Here is a 19,227-nt window from a genome sequence, read left to right as displayed (position 1 = left end):
TTTCATTAAACTCAGTAAGTTTTTGTGATGGYATGTCATGTTGGAAATAACTGTGGTCCCCTTGGGGATTATCATTTTTATTGAGTAAAATCTGCAGAAATGTCTGCTAGTAAGGGCTATTCATGCTAGAGAAAATACAAACTGTAATTCTTTATGTGCAAATTATATGTGAGAAAACAAGTGACTTGACTGCTCTTCTAAGTAGAATGTATAGGAAGTGCAAAGTTCCATGTTCTCTTGTTCACTTATGGAAGGAATAGAAAATGAACTGTGAGATCAGAAAATATGTTATATCTGCAGCCTGTGATACATATTTAAAAAAAAAAAAAACAATTACAGTGTCCCTTTAACTTGTTACTTCCATTGATAACATTGTAAACATCAATTGGTTGATAAAGACATCAAGATATTTACAAATGAGCGACTTTTTTGTAGCATTAACTGTTGTACGTGTTCTTTCCTTAATTATGATTAACCTAATTCATGATTTTGCCTAATGGATTGATTGTAAAAATGTTAATAAATTCTTTGATCCTCCTTCACATTACTGATTCTGGTTAGATATGACTGACAATTCTGAAGCTTACTAGCAAAATAGGTAAACCAACGTGATCTCAAAAGGAAACCGGTTTAGCTGCTTGGATTTTTCTGAAGGGTCATTTTGTTCTTACAACATCTTTCACACCTTTCTGTTGCTTGTTGGGTTTTGTATATTTTTCATCTAACATTATAGTTCTTTTGCAATATTTGCCTTGATTTTTGTTTGTGGTTTATTCTGCTTATGGAAGCTGCCTGTGCTTTTGTTTTTAAAGCTTYTTAAAAAATCCCCTTCCCATCTAGGAGTTACTTTTTCTGGCATAATGTCCGTTGCTGATAATGGATGTTTTAAAACTATAAATACCAGTGAGTTTAACTGGTAGTTGCTGAGCATGCATTTTATATTTTACTTAGTTTTGTTAACCACTAACAGCTTAACACGTTTACTGTAAGGCTCTATTCAGCAGAAATTCCACTTAAGAATTTCTGCAATTTGGAATTTGCAGTGTTATGATGCTATGCCATCAAAGAGTTATTTTGGATATTTTATGGTTTGGTTTAATTTGGCACACCAAATAGAGTTTCTTGGGTGCCTACCTTGTTCAGAAACTTTGTTGAGCTTAATTTTGAAAAATACACCCCCACTGTTCTCATGTGTCTTATGAATTAATGTGTTCCTTTGTTTCTGAAGCTAATTAAATGCATGCACTCTGTAATAAGTAATCTCATTAATTTATAAATCTGAATTTCACAGAAGTTTAGTCTTTTAGATTTCCCCTTCCMCATTTTGTTTCCTGATTTTCTAATTACTAAAGTTATTTTATTTGCAGATAAATATGTAGAATGAAGTAAGAAATTCAGAATCTATTGTCTCTAGTGTCTTTGATTAATGAAGTAATTTTGAGAGTTACTAGGAGATACTTAGAGCACTAATAAGATTCATCTACCCCTATTGTGCTTGTTGAAATTAACAAATTAGGAATTGAAATAATAATAACTCTCAGACTGTGTCACAGGGATAGTCTCTGAAGAGTACAGGCATGCTAGCAAGTCACCAAGGGGTAATGAAAGTCATGAATTTGTGGTACTCTCTTTACTCCCTGGTGACTGCCCAGTGCAAACTCTTCCTTAGCTGTGAGTGCTGCTTTGGTCTYGCTTTGGTGACTGAAATAAGCCATTTCCAATTTGCAAAGGTGAAAGCTCAAAGCTCTCCCTTGCATAGTTGTCCCATAGTACCTGGTATGTTCATACCCTGCCTTACCCTTTACATTAAATTTGCTAATGCTCTTGAGAGTGTTCTGAATCCTAATTCTGGCAGTATTTATGGCCCTTGTAAACTCTCTTTTTGGGTTTCAGTGCACATTGCCTTTAATTATCCTCAGTGTGGCTTGGCGTGTGGGAAGAACATCCTAGCCTTGCTGAAAGGAGGAGCCCTAGTGGTTTGGACCAATGCAAATAGCACATCAGTGAGTTGCAAGAGTCAGATTAGAACAGGAGTGTACTAAGGGGCATTTCTTTGGTGTATATATATATATATAGCTGGCTTTGTCCCACAAAGCTGTTGGTATGCTTTTTCAGCATTGAGCCCAGCAGGCATTTTTTTACACACTAGTGTAGGGAAAATTCTGAATTTGTTCAGCAGACAGTAACACTGGATCAGTATTGTAAAACACTTTGCTTATTTTTTTGACTAGTATTTGGATAGACTAATCCTAGCAAGTTTGTCAGAAAGTTGGTAAATTCTTGAATGAATCTGACTGGTTGTGCTATCTTTATTCCATCTTCTGGAGGAAGGAGCATTTAAGAAAGCTGCAGAAATGAGAGAGAACAGTGTCTGTCATTCTGCACCATTGTTGGCTGGAAAAAGAGTATTTTTCAGTTTACCCATAATGTCTGTTACCACAAAACCTTGAAAGTTGAAGGAATGTTTTCTGCCACTATAGCAAAACCTTTATTTCTACTGAATAGAGTCCTTGCTAGACAGCTGTCTGTTGGTTTTGTGCTTTTTTTTCATCTAACATGCATGTGCCTTCCATTCTCATGTTTGTTATGTTTTGCTGTCTCACATTGCTTTATTTAGATGCCATCTAACAACAGTATCAGAAAACAAATAGAAACACTGCAGGTGAGTTAATATGTTGTTGTAACTCAGTGAAATGTTGCTTTGTCTCATGTAAATACTTTCATTTTGGTTTTTTAATGTTATTTGTTGTATTTTGTGCTTTCCTTTCTTTGTGAAATTACTGTTAGTACTGTTAAAAAGCCTCAGGACTAAGAATAGCTAATGTTTCAAAGATCTTTTTTTCTTGCCAGGGAGTAAAGGAGAAAGATCAAAAAATAGTCTAACACCAGTTTTTCCTTGGGGGTGAAAGTATGGCTTTGTGAGATTGATTGTCAGTATCACAGCTGGTTTCCCTGAACAGCAGTGCATGTTTCTGCTGGAAATAATCTATTCAGATGTATGGGTTTTTCTGTTACTTCATTTCAAAAAGTGTCTTGCATGTAAGCGAAATGAAAACATTTTCACAATAAAAGAATGTGAAACTGATTTACTGTAACCACTTGCAGTGCACTAACTTCAAAGACTTTTACACTGTTGGTTTTGCAGGTTTTAAAAAGTAGAAATTGTTTTAGTTCAGAACAGAAGAAAAGTTTAACTTCAGTATTAAAAAGTACTTTCTTCAGTAAGTGACTACATTTGATTAACATGGAAAAAATGCTGTTTTGTTTCTTGCCATCATTGAGATTTGTTTCATTGAGTCATTTTAATGTGTTGTGTAAAACCACCATAAATTTGCTCTTACTTTTTTGGTTTTGTAACAGAGATAGTGTTCTTGAYAACTGTTTTCATAGTCTGCTGATACCATAATTTATGTAAAAAATTTTAGGATTTGAGACAAAACTATGTTTTATTAAACACTATATAGAGTACTTTAAAAKCTAACAGACATCAGCTAAAAGAGACTGAAATTCATCCAGGCTGTTGAATTACATAGCCACCAGTTCCTTAAATCTGGTTACTGTAATGTCTAAGGGAAAAGGAAATACCTTAACACCAGGTGTACACCAAGTGTGCTCTAATTCAGACTTAAAAAGTCATWTGCTTGTAACATATTTTAGTTTTTCATTATAGGAAGTGAAAATGAAAATTAGCAATGCTTAAAATAATAAAAGTACTGCAGTATTTATTTTGTAATTATTTTTAAAAGGTGACTGTCTCTTTTTATGTTTTTTTTCTTTATAACAAGCAAACTTTGTCATAACTATTTAGAAGTAGCTCCATTGGATGATACACCTGCTAACAGATCAAATGTTTACACATTATAAAGATATCTGTTATATTATTAAAATATCTGCTACATCACCCATTTTTTATTAGATTRTTGAAAACCAAAAATAATTTTTTTGTTTACTTCTGGACCTTAATTAAGCTTCCCTGTAGAAATAAGAAAATTGAGGCATTACTCAGTTCCAGATGCATTTCAGATAGACTTTGATCAACACATGGACCAATGATTTCCCCAACCTACTTTGACAATCAGTGATTGTTGGCCTGTAAATTAAATACAGTTAGTAATAATATTGTGGGGTTTTTGCTGTTTAAACTGATCAAAATCAAAGCTATCACAGTYTCACCCTCTGGTAGTTACGATTTCTTCTTTCTCACAGTAGCACTACAGGTAAATTAACTGAACAGTGGGACAGTTATCAGTGTGCATACTAACCAGGGAAAGATACAACTTTTTACTGGGTAGGTTTTGTCCAGATCACTTTCCTGAATTTACCTACTGCCTAGTTACAGGTGCTGATTGAGAGGTGATGGCAGCACAAATTGATGAGTGTGACCCTTCATAGGAAAGCATTAACACTGATGTAAACTGGGTTATTCCCTCTAATATTCTGGTAGTAAGTCATGTATGTTACTTGTCTGTACTACTTTGAAATAACATGTATGCCTCTGTGATTCTGTGACAGGYTTTTAGCCTTTCTGAAAATAAGCTGCTGTCAAAATCTCTAGTCTGGCCCACCTGTGTTAAAGCCACAAACTTACTCTCCTTTGTGTATATTGTCTTTTATACAGACATGGACTYGAAAGTATTTTGATCAGCTTACTGATGCAAGTTAGACTTTCTTACTGCTAGAGTTAATGCAGAGGGAGCATTGAGGATGTGGAGGAGAGAGCTGTAATGAGACCATCTCTTATTGAGCAGTATGGTCATAGTTCCACTTAGACTCTTTGTGAATTTGTACTCTATTTGTCCTGGATGGACAGAGTTGTCTGCTCTTCTGACTCACTGGCTTATGGCACAAAATCTGAAATTAATTATGTTCAAGTCATCATATAGATATGTCTTGAAACAGAGAGACTTCACTGGAAATAGGGGAAGGTATAGTTTTGGGGTTCTTTCGTTGGTTTTTTGTTGGTTTTGTTTGGGTTTGTTCGTTTGATTTGGGATAATGCCTCTAGAGTTGACAACTAGGAATCATTTATTATATTCAGAAGTTTATACTTATGGCCAAGTCTAGGAATCTTGCTGGACACTTCTATATTATAAGTACTCCCAGAATCCCTGTTTGGTAAAGAGGTTTCTGGRGTTGGTACAAAGAATGTTACTTACTGTTTTAAACAGTTTGGGAGCTCAGAGGAGGAAAACTAAACCGGTAGTAGCAGCTTTAAGACAAAAAAATTTGGCATACAATGCATAATTTATACTGAATTGTGCTGCAGAATTTTATATTAATTCAAGAAAAGCCTAATTATTACAATAAATATGCACTGGAAGTGGGTAAACGCTAATACAGCTTGCAGGAAGTGTCTAATTTGTGTGAAGCCRCATCCAGAGAAGCATCCTTATGTGCCTGCCCTGTTTTGCATTCTTTTCTTCTGCACCTTCTACTGTCTGCTGTCACAGACTGAGTGATGGAACGAGACCTTGTGCCTGATCCAAAGCAGCTACTCCAATGTTTTAGACAAACTATAAATTAGTTTGCTATGAAGTAGGTATTTGTTACCAATGGCTTTCTGAGAAAAGTTCTTGGAAGCAATATACTCTTGGTGTGTTCATCTCAAGAGGAATATCTGTTTTTTAGTTACTGCTCTGCTCTTAGAGATGTGTAAAATGAGCTGGAATTACTAGTTAAAAATGTAGGTAGTATTGGAAATATGCAATACAGGCTTGTTTTTATGAAAAAATATCAAAAACTTTTAAGTATTAAACTCATCTGCTTTCATTGTTAAAAATAATTCAAAAAACCTCAAACTATAGTAATAGTCTTGCAGGCAATAATAACTGTATTTTTAAATTTATTTTGCAGAATAAAGATCCCAAAATGTCCCGAGTTGCACTGGAATCTTTGTATAGGTTATTGTGGGTTTATGTTATTAGAATTAAATGTGAAAGCAACACTGTAACTCAAAGGTAAGTTCATTATGCAAAGTATTTTAAGCTATTGATTATTAGAGATTGTATTCCCACCTAATGATACCAGAAATATTTTGAAGCCAGCTCAGGGATGTTTTAGTCAAGAAAACAGGGGACTAAACAATTTTGCCTTAATAGAGCAAATCAAAAGCACTAGAGTATTTTGACAGAAAGAAGGAATAGAGTCTACAATTGTCTTTGCAGGGATAGAAGAGGGCAGAGGGATAAGCAAGAAATTTATTAAAGTTAAAAGGCACTAATGGAGCCAGAAGAAGTAGGGTATGAAGTGTCCATGACTAAGTATGGGTTGAAAATGAAAAGGTTTTCATTATAACTCTGCATAATGAGAATTCGGAATAGTCATTCAGATTTTGCCCCTCCTCCTGACTATTGGTATCTMGTTTAAAGATCCTGTTGCCTGTGACTGCTGGTGCTGTACTTTCTGTACGTGGTGCTCCCTGTCATTGGCTTCTGTATTACTTCATTGTAGCCCCACACATAAACACTTCCAGATTTGAACTGTAWCATCTGTGCTGTTTAAGGAGCTATTTTTAAAAAACCTTACTTCTCTGTTTCTAAATTCTTGTAGTCGTCTCATGAGCATTGTATCAGCACTTTTCCCAAAAGGATCGCGTAGCGTGGTCCCACGAGACACACCTCTGAATATATTTGTGAAGATTATTCAGTTCATTGCTCAGGTAAGAATTCATCTAGGTCGAGCTATAATAATAAGATGAACATTATTTGGAAGAAATGTATATTTAAGGTTAGTTTTTGAAATGTTTGCACTGAATTAATTCTACTGTCTTGTGTAGAACTTCCCCAAATATGTGTAACAAATGAAATAATTTGTTCTCTTTGTAGTAGTGGCAATTTTTTTTTTAAACTTCCAAATTTGTTGTGTATGAACATAATGATGATTAGTATTTACATTTGTATTGCACTGTTGGGGACTCTGTGTATATATATATGTACACATTTATAGTACACTAACAGAATTACTGTATCCATTATAATATTTTAATAAGGGACAAAGCATTATAACAGTAATACCCACTTATATTTAGCCTGGAGACTATAGATAGAAATAGTATGCAATGATTGCAGTAGTGTATAGTTGGCATTGCGTTACGATTTGTCCTAATACCAAAATGCAGGATACAGTCTCACAAGATGAGCTGTTATTAGTCTATAACTTTATAGATAAGAGACATCTTTTCCTTTCTTAGAGCTTCCTTGTCTGTGCTTCAGCTTCGAAAACAATTTGGTTTTGGTCATACAGGGATGAGGCAGGATACATAACTCATCATTGTTTATATTTTTTTTGTACTTATATTTTAATTTTTTCTATTTCTTAGGGCTTCTCTTTATCCCTAATTTTTAGTTTTCTTTAACAGCTCATTTTATTTGTAGAAATGTATTTGATCTGAGATTAATTGTCTGGCAATTTTTTCAGGAGAAATGGTTCAACCATATCCGGGCATTAGCCGTGTTGAATTGTTCTAGATTAAAAAAAAAAACCTAAGGCATAAGAATAAAAAGGACAAAAGGARTATTTTCTAAACTTTTTTTTAAACTTTCAAGGCGTATTAGCCAGTACCTATGCAAAGCCAAGAAATTATTCATATTAACATAAAAGGGATGACCATACCAATATATTTTCTTTTRTAGGAACGTTTGGATTTTGCAATGAAAGAAATAATATTTGATCTTCTTAGTGTTGGAAAATCACCTAAAACCTTCACTATTAATCCAGAGGTAAAAAAAAGCTTCTTACTTGCATGCCATGAGAACAGAGCATTGGGGGATTTTTGGGGGGAAGTGGTTAACTATGTTTGAGCCAGGTTAAAAGGAGATTAATGGGTATCTGAAGGAGTGTTCTGCTAACAGTTGTGCACAGTTGCTGTTTGATTTTGAGTGAATAAACCAGCAGCACTTGTACAGTTAAGACTCATTTTAACAATAATTTCAGGAAGGGTGGGTTTTTTTTTACAGTATAACTGTAAAGCATTTTGTCAAAGAAGTCTTACCTAGCTCTTCAAGACCCAATCTAACAGATGGGATGTTTAAGCGTTGTCTGTCTTCATTSTGTTGTTTTGGAGGTTCATATCAAGTCCTTTAGTGCTCAGTGCTATAAAATATTCTGTATCTTGGCCTGGGCCAACTCAGTTCACATTAATCAGAGTGTGGAGTGGCACAGAAAGCTTAAACTTAATTCTTGTTACTTTCACTACCCTCCTATGTAACATCTAAATAGGGCCTGTCCTACTGGAACTGTACTTCTGTCTGTTTAAAAGAGAAKAAAAATGCAATTTTAATTTTGTCTCTGTGTTACTTCAATATTGTAATTTCTTCTGTTTTATCTTTCCTTTTTTTGTGCCTTTTTTACTTTTGAAGAGGATGAATATTGGCCTCAGAGTCTTCCTTGTCATAGCAGATAGCTTGCAGCAAAAAGATGGTGAACCACCAATGCCAACAACAGGAGTTGTTCTTCCTTCAGGAAATACTCTGCGTGTGAAGAAAATTTTTCTTAATAAAACGCTGACAGATGAGGAAGCAAAAGTTATAGGTTTGTTGTATTCTTTTGTAAGCTGGCATTGCAATATGTGTGTATATATTGTCAGTTATTCTCAAGCAGTACATTTGTGTAACTTTATTTATGTGTTTATATTAATTGAGAGTAAGAATCTAATGAGAGTCTGCATTAGCAGAACTGCTTTGATACGTTAAAGAGGGCTGCTACACAATATTGACCCTCTGGTGTCTGAGACCAAATCCAGGGCTTTTTTTGAAGTATTTTGGCATTGCCAAATAAGCAGAGTGCAATTAGTATGATAAATAGCATGGCAAGTTTTGTTCCCTTGATGTCACTCTAGAATGTCCCAAATGTCTCACAGCTGAGTGGAGTAAGACAGCCTTGATCCCTGTGCTCTGTTGATCTTCTGTGAATGAGGTAGTCATCTCCAAAGGAATATTTCAACATGTTAAATTTAAACAAGAACTAAAAAGCTTGGAATTGAGAAAACAAAGAAGCAACTAATGGTTACTTGCTTATGTTTTTTTCTGAAGGAAATGTCTACTTTTGTATAATATGTCATATTTATATGTTTATGGATATATATTTCATACATACATGCATTTGTTTTAACACTTCAAGTATGTGTTTCATGTCATCTGGCTGATAAGAAATTTGTTCTAAGCTGAATAAGTAGCAGATATTTTAATAAAAATACGAAAAAGGGTGTTGTAACTCTTCGACTTTTCAGGAATGTCCRTATACTATCCTCAAGTCAGAAAAGCACTGGATAGCATTCTTAGGCATTTGGATAAAGAAGTTGGAAGGCCTATGTGCATGACTAGTGTGCAGATGTCCAATAAAGAACCGGAAGATATGATTACGTATGTACTGAATCACACATTTTCGCTGTCACAGTAGAATCACATTTTTATGCCATCATTAATGCACTACAATTGTGGGGTTTTTCCTCTACTATTAGGTGTACGTAAATTTCATTAATTATTGATAAATTGTTTGTTACCTCCTTAGTTTTGTCATGAAATAAAAAAAAAAATATACATATGATATACTAAATTAGATTTTCCTGTTTCTTTGTCGGTTATAAACTGTTTTTGTAGAGGTGAGAGGAAACCTAAGATAGATTTGTTCAGAACTTGCATTGCTGCTATCCCGAGACTGATTCCAGATGGCATGAGTAGGACTGACCTCATTGAATTGCTTGCAAGGTAAGAGAAATGGGATTCTGCTCTTAGTGGATGTTCTTTTTTAAATGCTGCGTGTGCATATTTCTCAGCACACTCAGTATACAGTGTGAGCCATTGCATGCAGACTCTGTTTCTGCTGCTCCTGCCAACTTTCTGCACTTGGTCAAGTATTACTGGTCCTAATAGCAGGAGGTAAATTTATCCTGCAGACCTTGCACTTATTTTTGAGGGAATATTGTAAGAAGTAGGAATTTATTACTTTGGTTTTTATACATGTTTTATCTTTTTAGCACTTCTATGATTCTTTCCTTTTTTGGTTTCTATTGCGAATACTATAAATTTTTGTAAAGTCATTCTTGTTTGACATTAGCAAAATTTGAGACAGGCACTTTGTTATTCTTCTCATTTTTTTGATCCAACACTACCCATATTCTTCCATCTCTTATCTCATTTTAAATTGAAAGTACCKTATCAATACTGAAAAATAGTTGAGACAGTTGTTTAAAAATTTTTAATGCAAGAATAGTCTTGGCACAGAAATAGAGGACAGGTTTTAGCTTTGAAATTATAAATTCATTTTCATATAATGTGCTGAGTTGTATGTGTAAAAAGTTGGTGATAATGTGAGAGAATAAGATTTTAATAACACTCTTTCTTCATTGTTAAAGATCATATAAAAGACAGGAAAGTATTAAGTTATAATAATATAATACTGGGATAAGTATCTCTACCATAGCAGGCTTAGACCTACTTTTATGTATATATGCAAAGAATTTTTTGTGACTTTTTTCCTCATATCCAAAGTAAATCTCTTTTAACCGCAAAAATAACCCGTTATTTTTAATTTTAATTTGAAGAAAATAGACTATACATCACAGGGTGCTGGTCTGCTGAGCGCTAGTGTGGTTGCTCAGACGCATGCAAAGGTGTGCCTTTGGTAAAGATTTGACAGTCTCTCTTGAAAATAGTTTATTTGTATTAAGTTTTATGAAACCTTGCATTATTTTGCTGTAGTAGAAGTGCCTTCTGTTACTTGCCAGTTTCAGCTTTATTCAGTGYAGCAAATGCATCTGTGTGGAACTGTTCTACTTTGTACAGTAAAGCAGGAAGAATAAACACCAAACTTCAAATTATAAAGGGTGGTTAAGAGTATGCCTATCTAGGGTGATGACACCAATATTTTTTCTAAACAGGCTGACAATTCATATGGATGAAGAACTCCGTGCCTTGGCTTTCAATACACTCCAAGCATTAATGCTTGATTTTCCAGATTGGCGGGAAGATGTTCTTTCAGGATTTGTGTATTTTATTGTGCGTGAAGTGACTGACATCCACCCAACGCTTCTTGACAATGCAGTAAAAATGTTAGTGCAGCTCATAAATCAGTGGAAACAAGCAGCCCAAATGCACAATAAAACCCAAGATTCTCAGGTATATCTATATAAAATCCTTGGATGTTAAGACATAGTTTGAATCTACATAGAAACTTAGTAGTGGGCTTTATTGGTTTGTTAAGTAATAAAAATTCAGCTAACTTTCTTACACTGCAGGTCATTATGTGTAACTGGAAATACATAGGCATTATTAAACATTAGAACTAAACCCATAATTTTTTACAAACCAATAGAAAGGGTTTAAATAATTTATTATTATAATCTTTTACAAAAGGGTACTGCTTGACTTTCTTTTTTATTTTGCACTCACTGCATCTTCTCCTGAGAAAGTGAAATGGAGATGTTSTTGTTTAGACTAAACAAGACAAGGCATTTGTTTGGACTAAATTCRGAGGGGTAATAAAAAAAAGAAGTGACTGATATGTCATTCTCATAATGTAAAATTTGATGAGTAGCCAAAGACCTAAATATTTTATGATTAATTCTGCCTTTGCCAATAATGGAACTGTATCTTGGTTGTGTTTACTTTTTTCTTCATTTACTTAACTTCTGCGATGTTTTTCTTAGCGTGGTGTATCCAATGGGGCTGCCCATACCCTTCCCCTGGAGAGGACCCTTTATTCCAGTGTATTTCATGTGGTAGAAGGCTTTGCTTTGGTCATCCTTTGCAGCACAAGGCCTGCCACCAGGCGATTAGCTGTCAGCGTTCTCAGAGAAATAAGGGCCTTGTTCACACTTCTAGAAATTTCAAAGGTAAGAGTTGATGAGCCACTCTTATGACTGCCTGCTGAAACTGCTTTTATTTTGACTTCCTATGAGCTTGGTATGCTTTGTGTTTTGTAGAGTGATGATGAGTTGGCTATAGATGTAATGGACAGACTAAGTGCTACTATCCTGGAGAGTTTCATCCATCTCACCGGGGCTGACCAGGTAGGAYAGTTTTTACATAAAGTTGCTTCTAAGATGAAGTAATTCTGCAAAAGCTGTCCCAAATAAATAGTATATATTTTAAAATTATTATCACTATGTTCAYTCTAATTTTATCAGTAATTTATAACCACAAAGAGAAAAAGGCAAAAATTCTGAGGARTGCTGTGAGGTTGACACCACTATTATAAACTTTCTAAATGATAGYGTGTTGTTAACACCACCATATAAACACTGACAACTGTGTCTTTGTCTGGTTTTTCTCATCTTGCTCACAGACTGCAATTTCTTAAAAGCAAAGGGCACTCCATTTTTCTGCAGTAATATGGTGTCATAGCAGTCAATCTGCCCTTTATGCATGATGAAAGCTGTAATAACTGTCAGTAACAACTGAATTCCATATATATGTATTTATCATAAACTCCTAAGTATCAAGGAAGTTTCTGATTTTAGGATTAGGAAATAAGCTGGAATTCTGTAATGAGGCTTTTAGAGTACAAATATTTTGGAATAATTAAATCATTATGCATGAAAGGRCTTTTTTCTAGGATTTGCTATTTCCTAATACTACTTTGTTCTCCAACAACATGTTTATGTAGCTGTTCATATTAAGAACTTCTTTAAAAAAAAAACGTAAATTACTTGTTTTATCTGTTCCAGATGTTGTTTTGACACTGATACTTAATTAAATATATAACAATGAAGAGATTGTTACTTAATATACATGGATATTAAATATTGCCTCATTCTCTTTTCTGTGCACACAGACTACGTTACTGTACTGTCCCAGTTCAATAGATTTACAAACTCTGGCTGATTGGAATTCCTCCCCAATCAGCCACCARTTTGATGTGGTCAGTCCCTCACATATATGGATATTTGCACATGTGACTCAAGGCCAAGATCCATGGATTATAAGCCTCTCAAGTTTCATGAAGCAGGAAAATCTTCCAAAACACTGCCCGACAGCTGTAAGCTATGCTTGGACGTTTGCTTATACAAGACTTCAGCTGCTGTCTCCACAAGTGGATATCAAGTAAGTTGATTTCTAAAGTAAATACAGTATATTATATAGAGTATTCTTTCAAAATTTATCATCATTACAGTTTATTGTTGTTTAAGTGAGGTAACATATAAACTCTTGATTTTGTCTGTGGATTTAATTTGGCTTTATATAACAAGAAGTTAAAGCAGATTTATCTGGACAAGAAGTTATCTGCTGTAAAGATTAATTAACTAATGCCTTTGGCCATATTGTGGTTCAACAGATTTGAATATAAAAGCATGCWTTACTGATGTACAAGTCTGTTCTGAATAACTGATTCAGAGTTTACCATGTTAACAATTTGGGATGCAATGGCATATGCATAATTGAAAAATAAATTCAGTAGAAAACTGAAGTGAAATGTGATAAGCTTCATTTACTCTACTGAGCTCTTTTCTTTCTTTTTTTAATAGCAGCCCTATCAATGCAAAGAAAGTAAATACTACTACAAGCAGTGACTCCTACATTGGGCTCTGGAGAAACTACCTGATTCTTTGCTGCAGTGCAGCATCTTCTTCAAACTCCTCCACTTCCACAGGCTCTGTGAGATGTTCCCCTCCTGAGACGCTGGCGTCTACCCCTGACAGTGGTTATAGCATTGATTCAAGAGTAGGTTATAAAGCTTACTGTAAATAAGTCTATGTGTTATTGGAAATAGAAACACCCGTGGCTTTAATAACTATTACGATTAGAAATTGGTATGATTTGAAAATACTTTTAGGATGCATTTGTTTTTCATTTGTTTAAAGTAGTGTTTCAGTTTGCTTTTCCCARTCTATGCTGTGTATGTTTTTAAGGCAAATCTAATCATGTAATGGAAACATTTAGCCAATCTCAAAGTCTTATCTACCAGTAATAACAGTTTTGTTCACTGTTAAAGGGATTGTTTTGCTGTCGTTGGACTTCTGCAGTTCTGAGCAAATAGCCTCTCACTGCAATAACTGAAACAGGGACCTATTCAAGCATGATGTATCTTGTTGTATTTTCCCAATAACTGATGCTTTCTTGTCTGCCTTGCATCATATCACCAGCAGATTTTTTTTTTGCTCTTCTTTGCTTCTTTTTGTTATCTCCTYTCTGGCTTCTGTGAAAGGTACAGTAGACATGAAGAAAATTCATGGACTGTGCAGCAGATTTTTGCCAGAAGCAGCCTATTTGTTCCACATGTTTATTACCAAGATCCTTTCCTTAAATCTGCCAGACTGTAGACTGAAAGCTTTTTCTCTTTGAGAACTGTTCAAGAATCTACGGAGTTGGACACCAGAAATGTCCTTTTTCCTCAAGGAGGGCAGATAACTAAACATGCAAAGCATCTATATATCGTGTTGAGTCATTCACTGACTATGAAAATTCAGTAATGCAAGCAATAGTTAATACAGCTTCACRATTTCAGAAAATCTTCTCCATGTCAAAGATAAATCTCACTTTTATCATTTTGAGTCACTGGTCCAGTGTGAGAAGACTGTGAAATTACAGCAGATGTTTTCATGTCACCACCTTGTAGTAATTACTTCATTGTGTTTTATTCTGGTTTTCTTTTTAGATTATTGGCATTCCATCCCCTTCCTCCCTGTTYAAGCACATAGTTCCAATGATGCGCTCTGAGAGCATGGAAATTACAGAATCCCTTGTCCTGGGACTTGGCAGGACCAATCCAGGAGCTTTTAGGTAACTGTTGTGTTTCATCTGTTTCTCTGCTAATTGATTACAAAGATGGGAAATCTGAGCTCATTTTTTTCTTTTTTTTTCCTTWCAAGAATTTTTAAAAAAGCTGTGACAACTGATTGTTATTGTTCCCTAGCATTTAGAGGCATGATAGARATGGTTGGAGATTGTAAGAATGCATGAAGAAAAATAAGTTAGTAGAAAGAATAAATAGCTTGTCCTTGTGTGAAATAACAGATTGTGTGAACTAGTAACATCTGAAATTTTAATTATGATCAAGTTTGTAAGAGTTCATAAACTCTCCTTATTGGTATTGCCAGTTGCCCTTTATGAGTATGAATAAAGGGTGAGTACATCTGAGGGGAAGAAAAYCTCCTCAGAATGCCATCAGATGGTCTCTGGCAGCAGCCAGTCTCTTATAATGAGAGTTACAAAGTTGTAGCATGCATAAGCAGCCAACTCTGCTTCTGCAGAAGAAACCAGGGCATGCTACTACCATTGGTTTTGAATGAGATGATGCTTCTTTCCAGTCATTTGTGTCCAATATTATCATAGATAAAAAGCCAATATTGAAATGGTAATGCCAGGTCCTCAGTTACTGTATTCTGGTTTATATCCCTTCAAAATCTTATAATTTCTTATAATATCTGACTTATTCTGCTACCAGGAGTAAAGCAAGTCTTTGTGTCATGATCCTGAAGATCTGCTTAACAGCACTAAGGTCTAGAAAATGCYTTCAGAGATATTTTTGCCAGTAATCCTTGATTTCTGAATTARAGGCAACTCACTTAATTCAGTTAAAAACGTGATCCTCATCAGTTTTATAATTTCTGTATTTAAAATGTGTTTTGTTTCTGATAACCAGCTTTCTTCTCTAATGCATGTACTCAMACTGGATGCTAGCTGTAGCCCATCCTTTATCACTACAGCTCTGTACTGATGGGGTGTTTAGCTTTTGTGGTTTTAGGCACTGYTCCTCCCCACTTGTTATGTTTACTCAGGAACTTTTTCCATTATAGATTATATGTRTACACAATGCACTTAAACTTAGTAGAATGTTTTTTTTTTGTTTTGTGTAACTGATTATATGAACTCTTCTAGGTATCTCTTGATCTCCATTGTAAGCTGACCCTTTACTATATTTTTACACAAGAAAGTTTCTTCCAAATTATTTTCTGTGTTTTTTATGTTTGAAAGTATAAACCAATATCTAACCATGCGTAAGTTTCTTGTAACTGAATACACCACACAAGTTTGTGCAGCATTCTGATCACCTGGACATACTCTGTGAAGGAGAAACTTAGCATGTAGATCAGAGAAGTCAGTCGTTTAACATGAAAACTTGAAGTGGTTTATGTTTTTGATATGTCTCAATTGCAGCACCACAGGAAACAGAACAATGTTCCAATAAATATGGAGGCAGTAGTTACTATGTTAACATGTATGAAAGTAAAACCTGTATGTTTTTGCCATAATATTTTGTCTGCATAGTTCCATACTATTGATCTCTTTCCCTGCCTAMTTTTTAAAGTCATAAGTCTTAGTTTGGCAGAAGGAACTGCATTTTCAAAGAGACAAGTCTGACTTCTGTCATTGTATTGTTACTGGACTTAAAGAAACAATATTAACAATATTAATTAAATGCATCATAACAGCTGAAAGAGTATTGTGTGATAAGGTGCCAACAAATTTTTTTCATCCCCATGATGAAAAAATGTTTGCACCATATGGCTTTGTTAAACCTTTATATGAAAATAAATTAAAATCATCTGTGATAGAAGTAATCCATAATACTTGCAGAATGTGAATTTAGGGATGATTGTTTAGACATTCATTTAATAATCTGCCTTAAATGAGGATAATACCTTTCTAGGAAATGTCTCTTTTAAAAGCTACTGGTAAAGAGGGAAAATCTGCGGGTGTTTTAACTTGTGTTGTAACACAGTTGCTTAGAAACATCTTTGAGATGGTAATTTAATATTTGTTTTTATCCTTTTAATTATTTTTATTCAGGGAATTAATAGAAGAATTACATCCTATAATTAAGGAAGCACTTGAAAGAAGGCCAGAGGTAATTAAATAATTTCCATTATACTTAGTACAGTTATAACTGTCTTTTCACRAAGAGGAAGTGTTAGTTACGTTCTTTAATTCCTGCATGTAAAAACAGTCAGTATAACAGATAAAAAGGTAAATGTTGATTTTTAAAATGGTTGTGAGGTGTTTGTATTAGAAGAGCTTCATGCTTGGGCTCTTTATTATTCCYGTCTCAAGGAGATTTTGTTTCAAATGATGAAAAAAATACTGTAACCTTGTCCACATTCTTTTCATTTCTTTAATCTAATCATAGTTTAACACAGTTGTTACTTTGTTATATCATCAGTGACATTCCCACAATTGGTACCTTTAACACAGAATTGMGTTTTACTTTTCACCAACTTTGTTGTAAGGAGAAGGTTGTAAACTCACCTGACTGCTCTAATGAAMAATTTTCCAGTGGAGAGCTTGTTTTACAGTAAGCTTTAGAAGTCTCAGGAGATACTGACAGAACAAAAAAACAAACTCAGAAATGCTTACTCAGTACTTTTGTGATAAATGTAGTACTCTTGTAAGTAATAAATTTTTAATTTCAGCTTATGGGAAGGAACAGCACTTCTGTTTCAACATATTATTGTACTGTAGAATATTTTATCAGACATGCATACAAATCATAGAATCATAGAATATTTTGTGTTGTAAGGGACCTTTAAAGGTCACATAGTCCACCCACCTTGTAATGAGCAGGAATATCTTCAACTACATCAGGATTTTCAGAGCCCCGTCCAACCTAACCTTGAATGCTTCCATGGATGGGGCATCTGTTAACTCTCTGGACATCTTGTTCCAGAGTTTCACCACCCTCATCATAAAATGTGTCTTTTTCATATCTAGTCTGAATCTACCTACTTTCAGTTTAAAACCATTGCCCCTTGTTGTATCACAACAGGCCCTGCTAAAAAATTTATTCCCATCTTTCTTAAAAGCCCCCTTTTAACCCAGAAAGGTCACAGTGAGGTCTACCTTGRACCCTTCTCTTCTCCAGACTGAACAGCCCTAGCACTTGCAGCTTCTCTTCACAGGAGAGATGGATCAGCTCTCTGATCATTTTTGCAGCCCTCCTGTGGATGCACTCCAGTGTCCCCAGGTCCTTCCTATGCCTGAGGACCCCAGAATGCAGCACTCTGGGTGGGGTCTCACAAGAGTGAAGCAGAGAGACAAAATCACCTCCCTCAAAATATGTTGGATGACTGCCTTTTGCACTTTATTGTTTTATATGTTGCACATAGTGACAGGAGACTGACAAAACCCATATTGATAACACGTGTGATAGCAAGCCAGGTATATCTCAGAGTCACAATAGGAAAAATGTTTGCTCATTGTCTGGTTTATTAAAATCGTTAGCAATTCAGTAACTGATGTTAAAAGGTTGGCACCTGTGATAACTGATGCCATTTGTAGTACAAATATAATAATGCTCTTACATTCCACACTGGTTTTCTACTTAGTTTTTCCTCTGCTTCATTTAATTTTTTGTTTCCTCTGATGAAYAGAACATGAAACGGCGCAGGCGTCGAGATATTTTACGAGTACAACTAGTACGAATATTTGAACTGTTGGCAGATGCTGGTGTCATTAGTCACAGGTAGGGGCAGCACAGCTGAGAAGTTGTTGATATTTGTGAATTGTCACTGGTATACTTATGACTCAGTATAACAAGCTTGCTAAATGCATCAATGAATTTTGGTATACCACTAAATAAATGGACAGTTTTATAAAACTCAGAATTTTGCTGGCCTTCTAATCCTTCTCTCTCCCGTGCTCTTTGTCACCATGTTGTATGTTTTACTTTAAATTGTGCTGTTCCCCAGGACATTTCTTTGAAGAGGCAATATGTCATGTTTCTTGATTGTGAGTGCTCAAACATTGCACCAGATGTGCATATCATAACTATTCTGTGATAATTCAGAGAGTTCTCCCTCAGATGGAGTGCTGATGCTAGTCAGCTCATCCTGTGCAGAGAAAGCTACTGCTCATTAATGTTGGACTTTTTCTTTTTGAAGGATGCAGAATCTTAACTTGGTTATTGAGATTTTTTTTGTGTAGGTACACTTTGAAAGAAGTTTTGGCATGTTTTACAAATCTCTTGGAATTTTTTCCCCATGTATGTGGGATTGTGTAAGAGCAAGTAGGCAAGGAGATGTTTAGCTCACTCCTCCCATTGTGTTAAACAATGATAGTTAGACATGTATTTGTCAACCTTAATGATATAGTCACTGTGAAACTTGATCTTTAAGCAAGCAAATACAGTATATTATGAATGGTGCCTCAGAAACATTGTTAAAATTTCTTTCAGTATGCGGATATTTCAGAGTCCAACTATTAAAATCATACTTGCCCTTATCTTTTAAAGTTCTCACTAGGAGAGGGGTAAGGGACTTTGTGTTTGGGAATTTTAATTATTATTTCTAACACT

At 34.9% G+C, this 19,227-nt stretch overlaps 1 protein-coding gene across 6 annotated transcripts in view; it reads left to right on the top strand.

Moving 5' to 3' along the window:
- FRYL (FRY like transcription coactivator) overlaps window positions 1-19,227 on the top strand; it is a 161,755-nt gene that overhangs the window by 87,782 nt on the left and 54,746 nt on the right. For 3 of the 6 annotated variants that reach the window (XM_057366772.1, XM_057366773.1, XM_057366771.1), the window contains exons 13-27: window positions 2,618-2,662; window positions 5,854-5,957; window positions 6,550-6,658; window positions 7,632-7,718; window positions 8,358-8,529; window positions 9,227-9,359; window positions 9,597-9,704; window positions 10,877-11,114; window positions 11,645-11,830; window positions 11,921-12,007; window positions 12,772-13,040; window positions 13,463-13,658; window positions 14,593-14,717; window positions 16,728-16,785; window positions 18,305-18,396. In XM_057366772.1, the coding sequence (XP_057222755.1) occupies window positions 2,618-2,662; window positions 5,854-5,957; window positions 6,550-6,658; window positions 7,632-7,718; window positions 8,358-8,529; window positions 9,227-9,359; window positions 9,597-9,704; window positions 10,877-11,114; window positions 11,645-11,830; window positions 11,921-12,007; window positions 12,772-13,040; window positions 13,463-13,658; window positions 14,593-14,717; window positions 16,728-16,785; window positions 18,305-18,396 (2,009 nt within the window). The remainder of the gene's footprint in view (window positions 1-2,617; window positions 2,663-5,853; window positions 5,958-6,549; window positions 6,659-7,631; window positions 7,719-8,357; window positions 8,530-9,226; window positions 9,360-9,596; window positions 9,705-10,876; window positions 11,115-11,644; window positions 11,831-11,920; window positions 12,008-12,771; window positions 13,041-13,462; window positions 13,659-14,592; window positions 14,718-16,727; window positions 16,786-18,304; window positions 18,397-19,227) is intronic. The other 3 variants (XM_057366777.1, XM_057366776.1, XM_057366774.1) reach the window with 1 other exon arrangement.

The sequence above is a fragment of the Malurus melanocephalus genome, unplaced genomic scaffold, assembly GCF_030028575.1.
Source record: "Malurus melanocephalus ecotype Western Australia unplaced genomic scaffold, MMel_1.1 scaffold_71, whole genome shotgun sequence".
NCBI classification, from domain to species: domain Eukaryota; kingdom Metazoa; phylum Chordata; class Aves; order Passeriformes; family Maluridae; genus Malurus; species Malurus melanocephalus.
Note: the sequence above shows the minus strand (reverse complement) of the source record. Positions and strands in the feature narration are given on the sequence as shown.